Source organism: Embiotoca jacksoni, unplaced genomic scaffold (genome assembly GCF_022577435.1).
Source record: "Embiotoca jacksoni isolate LCO1_2020_lvr unplaced genomic scaffold, fEmbJac1.0.p SCAF_12, whole genome shotgun sequence".
Lineage (NCBI taxonomy): Eukaryota > Metazoa > Chordata > Actinopteri > Embiotocidae > Embiotoca > Embiotoca jacksoni.
The window spans coordinates 16,154,715-16,169,227 of NW_027185252.1; the positions used below are offsets into that span (position 1 = coordinate 16,154,715).

Below are 14,513 nucleotides of genomic sequence, written 5' to 3' on the forward strand. Positions count from 1 at the left end.
CTTGACACAATGGGGATTTTAACTGGCACCATGTAAGACAGCAGCAAAGCAAAGAGCAAGTGTCCAGATAGGCGATGTTGGTTGGTCCGTACCCAGAGGAAGTGGTCACGTCTGAGGCTGCCGTGTTTGTCCGGCTCCCCTTTCTTTATCTTCTGTTTATCTGGCTCTCAGATCCCCACAGCCAGCAGTCACAGAAACCATTACAGCTCCCCTGTCACAACTTATTTATGTTAGCTTTGAATAATAGCCTGTACATCTTGCAATAAGACACACGCATTGATTGAGGACTGGAAAAAAAGGATAATTCGAGAAGGAGCCGAATGCGTTCCCGCTCGTCTTGTGACATTTTGATCGTGCACCGCAGCATGAACAGAAAGAGGAGGCCGACGAGTGCAGCCTGCATGCTACATCTGCAAACAAGCACAACCAGCTGCGCAGCGTATAGATGCAAAACCCTCACGTCTGTTCGTTCATCAAAATTGACATGTAAACAGATTAGACATGCATTTCTGAGAGCTGATTTCCAAGAGTTGGGAGTTTTTTGTTTTTTTTTCCAAACCCCCCCCCCCCCCACACACATACACACACACACACACACACACACACACACACACACACACACAACTGGACCAAAATACCGCAAGTCTCAGAGCACACTGTAGATTGGAAATATAAGCAGTTAAGAAGAGTCAATCTCTGTAATGAAAAATGTAATGGAAATAAACATACATAAATAATGTTTATTTGTTTTTACAATAAATCTTTTCCCCCTTCTTGCCCACTAAACACTTAAAAACAAGCAAACAGAAAGACATCTGTAAGAAATGATTTTACTGGCATAGTGCACCAAAGTGTGAAATCACAGCAGCCCATTTCAACAAGGGCCTCTCCTGTTCAGAAGCCTTGCTCAATCCCTTATATAAACTCAACATTCCCACAATTATGTTGCACTGTGATGACTGGGCTCACCTGTCTCAGCACGAATTGTGCTGAGAACAGCGCGCGGCGTCCAACGACGTGCCACTTTTATCTCACTTTGGGGTTGGCGTAAATATTTTACCAATACATTGCGTTACTATGGCTTTGAGCAAGTCGCTACCAGAGACATACAGTAAAATGAATTGCCAGCTGGTACTGTAGGGCGTACACCGCTGTGCTTCAACATGCCAGTTTATGGAGTAAAAGCACCACAACACACTGTTGTCATGAGATGATTCTCAGCTATCGTCCCTGCAGCTGCAGAGTCTGAGCATGCAGCAGTGGTCAGTGCAGCTGCACATCGAGCACCGGCCCCCTCATGGCTGCTTCACATTACGGTATTCCCTCAGTCCCCATTGTGAAATTTGTTATCTATCACGTGACTGCCTGCATTCCATTAAAGCTCATATTTCCCTTTATCTTTCCTCTTTTCCCATCCTCTACTTCCTTTTCTGATGGGGGGGGGGGGGGATGCAAGACGGTGACAGATGATGTTCCTCCCTGCGTTTACAGATATTAATTGATGTTTATTTGTCTCAGCAGGAGCCTGGCTTTCCCTTTTAGTTATAGATACACACATGCAGCAGCTTCTCCTATACATGAGAGGTCCTAAGTGACCCAAATTCCTCTCTGTGTGTGCACTGTATGTCTGTATCCGTAGCAACACTGAGTGAGGAGCTGGTCAAATAAATCCAAAAGATGCATACTCTGAACCTTATCTGAGCAGCTCAGTGGACTCATAAAGTAGGTATGTAGTAATGCACATTTATGATAACGGGCATGTACACAAACCTATTGGCCTCGTTGGACCCGATAACACGTTGGCGCCACAGAAAAGCTGATATCACATGACAGGGTGAATGATTGTGAGAGAGAGAAAACATCTGTCAAACATATTACTAAACAGATAACTCCACTGTTCAGCCAGACCTTCCATCATTCACTCGTTATCAGTTATCAACCCCCCACCCCCCACCCCCCACCCCATTCCCCTGTTGCCCTCCTGTTGCTGCCCCTGCTCTCCATCTCCCTCCTCCTCCAGCTCCTATAGCTGCAGGGTGACCGCTGGGCCGCGGCTCTATCCAGAGGCCCTGCTTTAACACTACTCTGTTTCCCAGTGTCAGGATGATGGAGAGAGGTTATCTGCCCAAACACCTCCTTTTTCTTCCCTTCCTCCAGAGAAAAGGCCTGGGAAGAAAAAAATAACTGAGTTGGGCCAGAGGGATTGAGCTGTTCTCTGGTTCGAGTAAAACTGTGAATGCGTCTTTCAAAATGTTCGAGAGAGACAGGGTCGAACGCTGATATCAGTCAAATGAAGAACGTGCAAAAAGTTCTTTTATAGTGATGTATTATGCTTTTTCAATATGGCATTAGTAGACTTTAACAGTAGCTTTAAAGCTCGTTGGTACGTCTGATGACAGTTACATCGCTCAGACTGGCTGTGACAAATGTTGGGATTATTGCATTTGAAGATAAAATACTTTTTAACACAGACTATGTTGCAAGACGCTCCCTGGAGTATAAAGAAAGACAAATAGCTTGCGAACTCAGAAAAAATGTACAATCTCATTTCCAAAAGAGTTGGGGCGCTGTATGAAATGTAAATAAACTGAATGCGTTAATTAGCAAATCACATAAACCCATGTTTTATATTGAAAATAGACCAAGGACAATATAGCAAATGTTCAACCAGAGAAATGTTATCGTTTGATGATAAATATATGCTTATTTCAAATTTGATGCCAGCAACATGTTTCAAAAAAAGTTGGGACAGAGACATGGGTACCACTGGGTTACATCACCTCTCGTTTCAACAACACTCTGTACACGTTTGGAAACTGAGGAGACCAGTTGTTGGAGTTTTGAAAATTAAATGCTGTCCCATTTTTGCCTGATGTAAAAGCTACCCAACAGTTCAGGGCCTCCTTTGTTGTTTTTTTGGAAACACGGTTGTAAAATACGACATTACTAATAGTTTCAGTGTTTCCATGCTTTTCTTTCTAGATCCCTCAACCCATAACACAGTTCTGTACAATGGAAAAGCAAAAATGAAGTCTAAGACCAACCACCTCTTCTTGTACATCCCCCAACCCCCCCCCCCCCTCACACACACACACACACACACACACACACACACACACACACACACACATACATACATACAAAGGTCACTCAGCTGTGAAAAGAAGCCAAAATACACTTAACTAATCTGCTTGATCTAGCAATTTATTGACGATGAAAATTTCAAAAGGATTGAAACTTGAGCTGCATGCGTCTCCTAAACCATGGCCAATGCAATTTCCACTTGCAGGCCGGGGGGTTGCGGTGGGAAGGGCCTGACTAGTGGATAGAGCTTTATTGGTTGCATTCGCCTCGGCATCAAACTAATTCACCCTCGATGACAACCCATGGCGAAGGGGCGTAAGACGAGACGCATTCTTTTTAACCCCCCCCCCCCCCGCTCAACTACCTACTTTATTAGCTGGCCCCTCTGTGACAGAGCTATTCATTCTCTGCCCTCTCTGACACACACAATGCACGTTGCCCTGCATGCATCCACACACACACACAAACACACACACACACACACACACACACACACACACACACACACACACACCCAAACATGTTATATTACTGGCTGAGAATTTATGTCGCTTCTAGAGTGAAAAAACAACTACGCCTCAGTCTGGGCTCGGAGCTCCATCACTCCTGTGCTCAGGCTGTCCTTCATAGCTGCACAGTAGTGAGGCCCACTCACACAGACCCAACTCAGAAGGCACTCAGAGCTGTGACACGTGCAAGAAGTTAGAGCGGGATAGTCCTGAGTTATCACACAGCATCTGTACATACATACAAAAAAACCCAAAAAGGCTACTTATATATCTTTCCTGTGTGTTAATCAATGAGCAGACAGGAGAATGAGGATCCTGAGCATGAGGACAGCAGGACATTTGTCTTGGTTAAGTCATTTATTCATCCCGTCTGGAGTAATAACTTACTGAGTTCAAAGCTAAACAGCCTGTCATTTGTTAGCTCTACCCCTACGTGTCATCACTTACACACATGATAGGACAATAACTCTTCATATATGTCTCAGGGATGAAAATAAAGAGATAGCATGCGGAGAATTTCACTTTCAGCAACACCTTGTCCAGCACACGATTTTGCTCTGAAGGCCAGGAATGTGACCCGTCGCAGATCTCCCAGGGCTCCAATGAGCTCCACATTGTGTGAAGGGTTGTGGTACCCGCAGCTCCAGATGGACTTTACTAGTAGTCCGGCCTCCAGCAGCTCTGCAGGCCTATTGGGTTACCCTGATCGTGGGTCAGCGGAGCCCTCCTGGTTCCACTTAGAGCCCTGTTTCATTATTTCAGATTTATCACTGCCACGTTTGCCAGTTGCCATGTTTTCTTTCCATATGCTCCCCAAGTGTAATTCATAGCATCTAATAATGCACAAACCAAGACATTTTAAGGGACTGTGAGTTGGAGTCGTTCCCAGGCTGTGGGGATTAGGGGCTCTCTGGGGGCCGCTGGGTAGAGTGGAGAAGTGTTGCCCAAAGGAGGGAAAGGCCAATCCCAGTGGAGGAACATTAGTGGATGTGTACCGAGAGAGACTGCATTGTCTGACAGCCACCCACAACCTCCTCCCTGCATGGGATGGAGCACGACGGGCCACGTCCCAGAGGATGGCACAGAGGCTAAAGTCGTGCCACGGGAGATTTCCAAATCTTTGCAAATCTCTTATGCTGTTTACCCCCCTCCTATTGTTTACTTCACTGAGGCAGAACATCAGCATTATATCATTATAATATATTATATAATATATATATTATCTCATTTGGCATTGATTGGGCCTATTGGTCAAGCACAGAATGGGAGCTCACAAGGCTGTCATCATGAACTGCGACTGCTTGGGACAGATAAATATCAGACAGAAAAAAACGAGGTTGGACTCTGCATCTAATCTCTCAGGGGACTCTCGGGGCCATTTAACTGCTGTTTTCTTGTGCAGGAAGCTCTCTGGTCGGGGTGCAGGGACAGGAGACTTGGAGCTGGGATGGAGCAATAGGGGGAAGAAAGCTGGGTTTCATCCCTACATTACCATAATAGAATTACCGTGGTGAACAAAGCAGGCATTAGTGCGCCCATGGTGGTATTTGGAGAAGATCCATCTCTCTTTCCTCTGCGGACCGGCCCTGGTTGCTTGAAGAAAAAGAAAATCTACCCTTTGTTCCCCCCTTTCATGAGCCTGGCCAGACAGCAACAAGGGGCTTAACGGACACACATCCACGCAGACCAGCACATACACACACACACACACACACACACACACACACACACACACACACACACACACACACACACACACACACACACACACACACGACATGCAAGTTGCACCATGCATTTGTGTGACTGCATGTGTGCACTCATGGCTGGCCGGTGCCTTGGCGTTCAGCAGGCAGCTTGACCTGCCCATCAGAGGGGATTACATCTACATAAATTCTACCAAACACTGTCAGCACCCTGCCCCTCCCTCATCCAGCCTGCCTTCCACTTCTTCTGTCATCCTGCTTCTCTCCTCATCACTTTAACCTTTCAGCCTGCCTCTCTTTCTTCTCTCTGTCTCCAAGACTTTCATCTTGTCTGATGTAATACATTTCCAGAATGACAGCACTTCTTCCAGCTGCCTTGCATCAAAAATCACTCAAAGTCCCCTCAATGAGATCAAGCTGGAGCTTCAGTGGATGGTGACCTTCATATATATCCATCACAGGACTTAGCTTGGCGTATCAGAGAGGAGTTTTTTCGTGGAGGTTCGTGAGCAGCAGCTATACGGTGCTACGCTGATTCCCAGATTAGGGCAACATGCAGTAGTGCTAGTGTCAGATTGTCTCGGTGATAGGGGGGGGAACATGGCGCCGTCATGCACAAACACAATGGGCTGTTATGAAATGGACCTGCAACTCCTGGTTGGCTCTCTCTCCGTCTATGACCCACTAACACACACCGCAGCCAACAAGAAACATGCAGCGGACACGGAGGAATGTGACTCTTTTAAATGCGATTCAGACAAAGATTCTGCGGCCTGGTTTGTATGCTGGGAAAATAATATCACATGTTGAACTGACGTGACCGACTGAGATTAATTAAAGAACAGTTAACTGAAAGGCATGCAGCATTTTAATTAACAAGGATGTGGAATAAGTTTTTGCCTCTTAATTTATGACAGTTTGAATGGATTCATTACGTCACCTTCATTATTTATCCCTGAAGTAAAACTATTCACATTTCTAATCTATGTGCAGTACCTTTGGAAACGGGTCTGGAGGATCATAATTCCCAAAAGTTGGACTGCTGCAGGGAACCTCACGCTTTAAACAGCTGTTTCCCAGACCTCTGCTGCCACCTAGTGGAAACATAGTAAATATATCAGTCCTATGCTAATACTGAAGTACAGTAGACACGAAGGATAACGTTCAAAATGCACTACTTTGGTACAAAGTGGACAAAGCATGAATGAACTATCTTCCTCTGCCAACAGGAAAGATATACTAGTATATATCTTTAAAACAATGCAAAGGCAATTTCCAATTTGATGACTTCAAAGGATTAGTAATAAATGTGGTTTGAATGATGTACGGCTTAGGTAGCCGAGCAGTGTACATATTTGACCTCGAGCACTTGTATACTTACATACATACTTATTCCAGTTGTAGGTAAAGGGTGGCGTGCATTGCGGGACATCAGAGTCGGGCAACACCACATTCCTTTTTTCTTTTCTTTGCTGAACCCAGTACATACTCAAGACATAGTAAGACATTTGTAAAAGACAAAAGGGAAACAACGCTTGTCTCAACTGAACACAGTCAGGAAATGCAGCAATAGAACAAAGCTAATGTCTCTGTGCCTATACTGAGGATCCAAGTTCTGCTCCTGACTCAAAAACGACTTTACAATCAGGCTCCATCCCACATTAAGGCTCTCCTGGTTCCCTATGACCCAGACAGAAGGCAGGGCTCTCAGACTGCAGGCCTGCTTGCGGTTCTGACAGTTTCCAGGGCCCTTAGTTGGCCCCTCTCCTGTGAAGACAGTTTCCAGCCTGGGTTTGAGAGACAGACCCCATCTCTATCTTCAAGTCTAAGCTTAAGGCTTTTGAGAAAACGTATACATAGAGGGAGGCTGAAAGGATTTTACTGCAGATAAAACTATTCTGTTATTGATTACCTTCCCAACTTAACAGCACAGCGGATGTTTTCCTTTTAAAAAGACTGAGGCTGAACCTGGTTCTCTTCTGGCTTCACAGCACGTGCTTATCCCCAGGAGTGAAGGCCAAGCACGGGCCGCAGCAAAACAGCCCACCACTCCGGCGTCCCCCACGGCCCCGCTCTCACACACACAGGCCCAGTGTGTCTGGTCAGACTACACAGAGAGGAAACACACATACTCCGCTTGGCTAGAAACAAAAACACGCAGCTCGGCGAGAGAGACCCACACGCTGCAGTGCAGTCCCTCTGCACTCACAGGAAAGAGGCCGGCCAGTTAAACTGGGATCACTCTTTACATTCGTACACTGAGCACATATTCATGGATACACATAAAACAGATAAATACACACACACACACACACGCACATATGCACATATGCACAAGCAACAATACAGGAAATAGGTCAGCTGCAGTACAGGTATCCTTTACATCCTCCTCTGGCTCCCACTGTCCGCCGATGAAAGGGAATACCCCCCATCTTTGCAGCCCTGGGCCCGGCTGGCCTCGTGTACAGCGGCTTATAAGAGGCCATTTCCTTCATAATCATCCCTGCCTTCCACTGCTCTAATCTCCCAAAGGACAGTGGCAATTAGCCCGGGGAGGGCCTCACTGTAGCAGGGGCATCTGTGGCATCTCTATTACCTCATGGCCAGCCATTCAAACACATAAAAAAACCACATGCACATACATTTTAGGGTCTACCAGACTCGTAGCTTGGATTTCTAGGTCCCCCTGACTCCTGTGTGACTGCATATAATAGCCCTTGCTAACTATTGTTATTGATTACCTTCAAAAGCAGAACTGTTATTTATAATTGAACATTTATAACATTTATTTAATGGTTTCTTTAGGCCTCTTCTTTCTTCATGTCTCGTCATCTGATTGTTCCGTGTCTCATAATTACTTTCACGGTCCTTAACACGATCTTTCTGCAGTGTCTATTTGTTATTTACACACAAACACACAAACAACACACACACACACACACACACACACACACACACACACACACACACACACACACACACACTGGGTCTAGATGTGGTTTCGGCTTTGACAACAGTTGGGGAAGAGATCTGTCAATTGTGTCTGCTCGGCTTGTTGACATAGCAGCGAGGATTTCCTATTATCTGCCGCATTAATATCATCAGATAAACCTCCTACTCCAAATTTGGAAATTCCCCACTGGTGCAATTGGTGTGTCACTCTGATGAAACCTTCATATCTCACTGTCTGTGAGAGTCAGAATAATTTGTCTCTTTCTCACTCACATTATCTCGATCGTTCTCTGAGGATTAGTTGTGTAGAATCACACATTAGCTGGAGAGCGCACTGCAGTGATTGACAGAGGCGGCTCCACGCTCCTGGCACAATGCACTCATTGATTCCTCTTTTCTTTTCATGAATAACAGTCTTGACCGCAACATGCGCGCGTGGAAGCCACAAAAGACCTGCTTTAGAAATAGCAGGAGCTTTTTTAAAAAAAAGATTATCCTGTCCACAGGTCATTACCGGGACTCGATAAGGGTTTTTCATCGCGTGGTAATGTTCCAGAGATCCTGTTGTTCCCCTATGCTGCCCCTCGTCCCCACTTTACTCTCTCTCACTAATGCCGCTCTTAAATGGGAGCAGTGTGCTGTTGTGCTGAGGTGAGGCTATGGTCTGCTGAACACTGTGACATTCATATAAATGGGATCAGATAAAGCTGGGGGCCTGAATGCTTTCAACATAAACATCACCTGAAGCCCTGAGCACGGGGCCTCCCGGCACTGCCCGGCAGCCAACCGGAGTCTACATGCATCAGGGGGAAGAAGGAGCTCAACCAATAGGAGAGGCTTAAAAGGAGGAAGGGAAATCAAGTCGAAACGATCTGAGGAGCGGCTGGATGCAGATATCTGATGAGATCAGGCCTGTGGGTCTCTTCCACTCCAGGCGATACCCCAGATGTGGGCGAAGAGAGGTGATGTGGAGGTAAGAGTGATTATGGGAGAGAAACGGATGTGACCTCTACATGTACTTTTAGGTTTCCTGTGGAGCAGACTGGGTTTAAGAAATTGGTTATATTGTGGATAAGGTGAGAAAAGAGAGCAACATTCAGAGTGATGTGAAGAACACAAAGGCAAGCTTAATGGTATTTTAGCTCATTTACAACCCGGGCTAAAAGGACACACGTGAAACAGAAATCAACATTCCGAGACAAATAATTATCCTCATAAATGCAGCAGCGACTACGCCCTCAAATTATTCCTCTACCTGTGGTATGAGCTGCCTAAACTAATGCTCAAAAATATCTGGAGAGCTGTGATAATTACAGAGAAAATGAGAGATGAACTCGATGGTAACCCCCAGCGAGGAGGGGAAAAACAAAGTCCAAAACACGTCAAACAAACGAAGAGGAAGAGATGGGGGTTTTCGGTAAGTTGTGGGAGCAAGCTCAGACCTGCCCATCCTGCATAAAGCTATCTGTCAGCAGCAGAGGAGAACATGCTCATGGGAACTGGATGACCTGCTGTACTTCGCTGTCTGTACCACACAGGCTGTGCGGGGCTGGCTCTGCCTGCAGCACAAAGAGGCCTCGCTCGCTGGCTACTTATACAGATGATTGAGAATGCGTAACAGCAAGACTACCGTGTACGATTGATTTGGAGTCGGCTGTTAATTCTCGCCGTATGTGCGTGAAAACAGTGAAGGCCAGCGATTTCCATCTGTTAAATGAACATCGGTGCTCCTCGCAACTCGGGATACAAACGCACTTAATCTTATGTTTCTGACACTGCTTTGAATCTTATTTTAGGAGGGGGCAGCGAGAGGTGAAAACCAAGCAGCAGATGGAAACAAGTCTTCCAGGAAATTAGTGGAAGCGGGATGCAGCGAGAACATGAGCTGGCACGGCGTCTGTCAGCTTTCTTTGGGTGTAAGGAAAGCAGGGAAGGACTTGAAAAAGAGGACTAAAGCACATGCAAGGTGGAAAAGAGAAGCGAGGGAAGCTTGAGCCATTTTGGCTAGCTGGGTGGTAGCCTATGTAAGCAGTGGGCCAGAGAGTAGCGAGGCCTTGCATACTGATGACCTGGCTGTAACGGCTGGATCGGCTCTCCGGCAGTTATTCATTAAGCCATTAAAGGAACACAACCAAGTCATTTGTGTGGCCTTCTGTTTCAGACGGCTTTTTCTTCTCTTTGTGTCGAGACAGAGAAGAAACAGAATACACGTCAATGAATAAATCGGAGGCGAAGAAAGGAGTGAGAACGGTTAGACCTGGGCAGCGAGCTGAAGCCAGCTGTTGGCCCTCCTTCTGAGCAGAAAAGAAGTAATTAATTTGCGGAAGTGGCTCACACGGGAACTAATTCCCTTTTAAGACAGTTTGATAAATGAATGAACATTCAAAATCAATCTACCTGGGTTGAAATTAAAAGAAGACAATTAAAAAAGGAGGACTTGATGTAACAGGTTTGCACAGAGAGCCTGCTATTACACAGCCACAGACACTCTGCCTAATATTGAGGTATAAGAGCGCCCTCTTGTGTCAACATCTCTAGAATGGAAACAAAGCAGAAAACGTGGTCAATAATATTGATTTTTATTGCCATCCATATATACATATATCTTCTTTCTCTTGTGATATTTATATAGCTTAAAGCATTAGGATCACTGTGTAAACAATGAACAAAGAACAATGGAAAAAAGCTAAACCCGGACACCATTACGATGATTTGTTGTCCTTTTACAAAACGTACTGCTGAAGGCATGTCTCAACTCTCGTCTACATGCCTGAACTTTCAACAGTATTATTTTGTAAAGTTCAGTATGAATAGAAAGCAGCAGGAGTTATTTAAACTTGTGCCTTATGATAAAGAGGCAGTACAGTACAGTACAGTACAGTGCTTCCACAATACTGACACGACTTGAGGAGGAGACACAACATTTGCTGCGGTTGTGTGACTCCATGCTGGCTCTCTATGAGATCTTACAGTATGTTGGTGGGGCTATGTGAAATGGATATACAGGAAACACATGTAGTCCCCTAAAATAGGCCTGGGTTGCCATAGTGACACTGCCAGGGGGGGTTTAGTGTAACACAGAAGAAAAACAGCGCTGACGTGTTTATGAAACACAATAACACACTAAAAAGGTCCCGTGGATGGAGTCACTGTGTCTTTTCAGGACAACTACACACAAAGCAATCAAACGCACAATCACTAAAGTCTTTGCATTGTCATACAGATTGATTTTGATGATCAGGGGGTATTTACTGTGTAAAAACGAGGCAAAAGCAAAGAGAGTCTGATTCGTTTCAGTGTGTCGGCTCTTGTGATTGTGATGAGCGACAGCGGGAGCAGCGCGGATTATTATCTGTGTAAATGATGCATCAGAGGTCCAACTAAAACAACACATTTTGACAGCTCTTCTTGCAATACACACATTAGAGAACAAATTCTTTATACAAACATCAAAGTTTAGAGAGAGAAAAGTATCCTCTCAAGTTGTCATAAAAATAGAAAATTAAAAAAATTCCTTTTGGATTCATGGAATGGATTCGTGACCAACTGGTTTCTATTTAACTGAATTTAACTCTCTATACGAGCTAATTAAATGGCATCACTCAGGTGGCAGCAGTCAGATTCCTCTCCCCTCTTTGTGAAGGGAGATAATATACTAATGAGCGTCTAATAAGTGCAGCGTGGCCCGGCTATATCATTTTACTGCCATCCGACAATTACAGCTGCAGAGGCTTGTGCAGGAGCAGGCTTTGGTCAACCCCTTATAAAGCACCACCTGCTGTGGATAAAATGTCCCGTCTGTTATGTGTCTGTGTAGAACAACATTATGTCTCAGTTACACGAATGGTCCTGCAAATTGTCATTTAAATTATTCCCCTTTGTTTTTTTTGGTTTAAAACAAACGTGAAAAGAAACATCTAATTTTGGAATTCAGACATGGGAGTCTTCTACGATTTTCAAAATAAAACAGGGGAATGTTATTTAGGGATAATCTCATTGACACATTTCATCTCAGCAACATATTAGAGCTACAACAGTACTTTGAAATAATTAATACAGGCACACAAAATAAGGCTCAATAGTTACTACTTAATGATTTAAATTCATGAACCAACCCAAAGAAAGACAGATACCGAGGTGATAACAACGTGGATTACTTCACTTGTTAGGGGAATGAGGAAAACAAAGTGTGTTTCATTTGGGGCTGTTACATGCATACAATTATGAGCACAAACACACACTGGTCTCACCAAACATTAAGAAACGTTGACCTCATTGTAGCCCCAGACACAGGCAGTCTCCAGTGATGAACTGACATCTTCACACTCCTCATAGCTCCTCTCTTCTCTTCATGTGGAGATGATGATCATGATTCTCCTGGACGTTGACACAAAGTTCAGTCTCAATGGTTAAGTAATTGAAGTTAGACTGAATGGCTGACCCTTAATTCACACCGGGCCAATCCATTCTTTTCAACACTTTCCATCTCCGAGGTCACTCGGTGCTCTCCTGGCCCAGCTCCACGTCCTCCTCGCCAACAATGGCTTCTGGGGCACCTCCCTCGCCCTGGAACAGCTCCTCCATCAGCTGCTCCCCGGCGCTGCCCGCCCGCGACGCCCACAGAGCGGCGCCCTCTCGCAGGCCCAGCGTGCGCAGCAGCCGCGCGTACTCCAAAAATGCAGCCTCAATAAGTTTATGTGCAAACGTGGGTCAAGGAGAACTCATCATGTTTCAGTGGGACATAATAACACAGTGAGGCAACCTATCACCACCCAAAATGATTCTTTCACTTAATGTCACTCTTCAACTGTCAGTGCTGAGTGACCTAAACTGTTGCGTGTGAACAGAACGCAGCGCCGCGACGTGCATGGAGCAGGAAGAAGCAATGACCTGACCTAACCGTACACATCTTTATGTGACTACTGGTCGTGATCAGCGAGCACACATCGACTGTTGTGTCAAACTCGTGAAATCGGCATGGAGACCTTTACAATGCTACAGAAGGTTGTGCACCATGAATTCACCGCAGAGGGTAAAACTGTCAACACAGAGTTCGACTGTGACATCCTGATGCGTCTGAGGGGAAACATTCAGCGCAAACGACCTGAACTGTGGCATGATGGACATTAGGTTCTCCAACATGACGATGTCACAGGGTTAGTTGTTTGGAAACGTAGTTTCTTGCCCACAACAACACAAACGGCGCTCCTCACCAACCCTACTCGCTAGATTTTGCTTTCTGCGACTTCTTTCTGTTTGACACAAACTTTGATGTACGCTGTCTGCTCAAGTGTCAGGTCCATTTTCCAATCCCAAATACCCGCGTACCAGTGGTCACAAAAACACGTGCATTGCCACATTTCAGGTCGTTTGTCACACAAACCCTGGGAAATTTACATTTAAATCAATGAGTGTAGGCTAAACACTACAAGCTCTTCTGTATATAATTAAATATATATAAAAAAATTACAAAGTACAGTCTTATAAATTACCCTAACGCTGAATCATCTCCTGTCCAATTATAAACTTGAAGGGAGGAGTTGTTGGCAGAGTGTTGTACTGACTGCGTTGTAAATGTAGTAAGCATCTGCACTATCATAAACCAGACACACAATGCAGAAGAGGCTGAATATCCTCAGTTGTGTCAGCTAAAACTGACGCATGTTTTGCCGTACTTTGTGAAAGTTCTCTAATTGAGTTCTGCGACGACAGAGTACTATTGGCTATCGGGAACATGTGAAACGTAGCTCGACGTGCTCTGAAAAGGATCGAAATTGAACTTTCTAGTGAAGAAGCTTTCTGCTATCAGGGGCACGTCTGTAACCGAGATAGCAGCGGAGCTACCTCTGGTTAGAAAAGGCCCTCGGAGTACAGTAATGGAATTTCAAAAAGGATATTGGAGGAGTCGTTGGCCTCCATCACCCCATACTTCAGACAGGCTTCAATGAAAAGGGCGGCGCGATCAAAGTGCCTCATACTGCCAGGAGATGGAAGGGAGGAAGAGAAAGACACGGGCAGGAGGAGGTAAGAGCTATTGTCAGAAACCAGCATCATCCCTGCCTTGATGTCAGTGATCCTAAAGCATACATCAACCCCGTCATCCTGATGCCTCTCTAATTCCCCGTGAGAGCTCTTTCGCTGCCAGAGGCATCTCGGACAACGAGCTGTCAAGGAGGAGGACCGGCAGACTCGCAGCAGATCAATGCTGAGGTATAACATACAGGGTTAGGCCCTGCCGTACGGTGTCCTTCAGTGTACTCAA

At 45.3% G+C, this 14,513-nt stretch overlaps 1 protein-coding gene across 1 annotated transcript in view; it reads right to left on the reverse strand.

The window, feature by feature from the left end:
• Positions 1 to 10,814: 10,814 nt before the first annotated feature.
• wdr11 (WD repeat domain 11) overlaps positions 10,815 to 14,513 on the reverse strand; it is a 53,860-nt gene continuing 50,161 nt past the window's right edge. Inside the window, exons 28-29 of the mRNA XM_069145106.1 lie at positions 14,149 to 14,228; positions 10,815 to 12,948 (exon numbers count right to left, since the gene is read on the reverse strand). Of these exons, the coding sequence (XP_069001207.1) occupies positions 12,746 to 12,948; positions 14,149 to 14,228 (283 nt within the window). The 3' untranslated portion in view covers positions 10,815 to 12,745. The remainder of the gene's footprint in view (positions 12,949 to 14,148; positions 14,229 to 14,513) is intronic.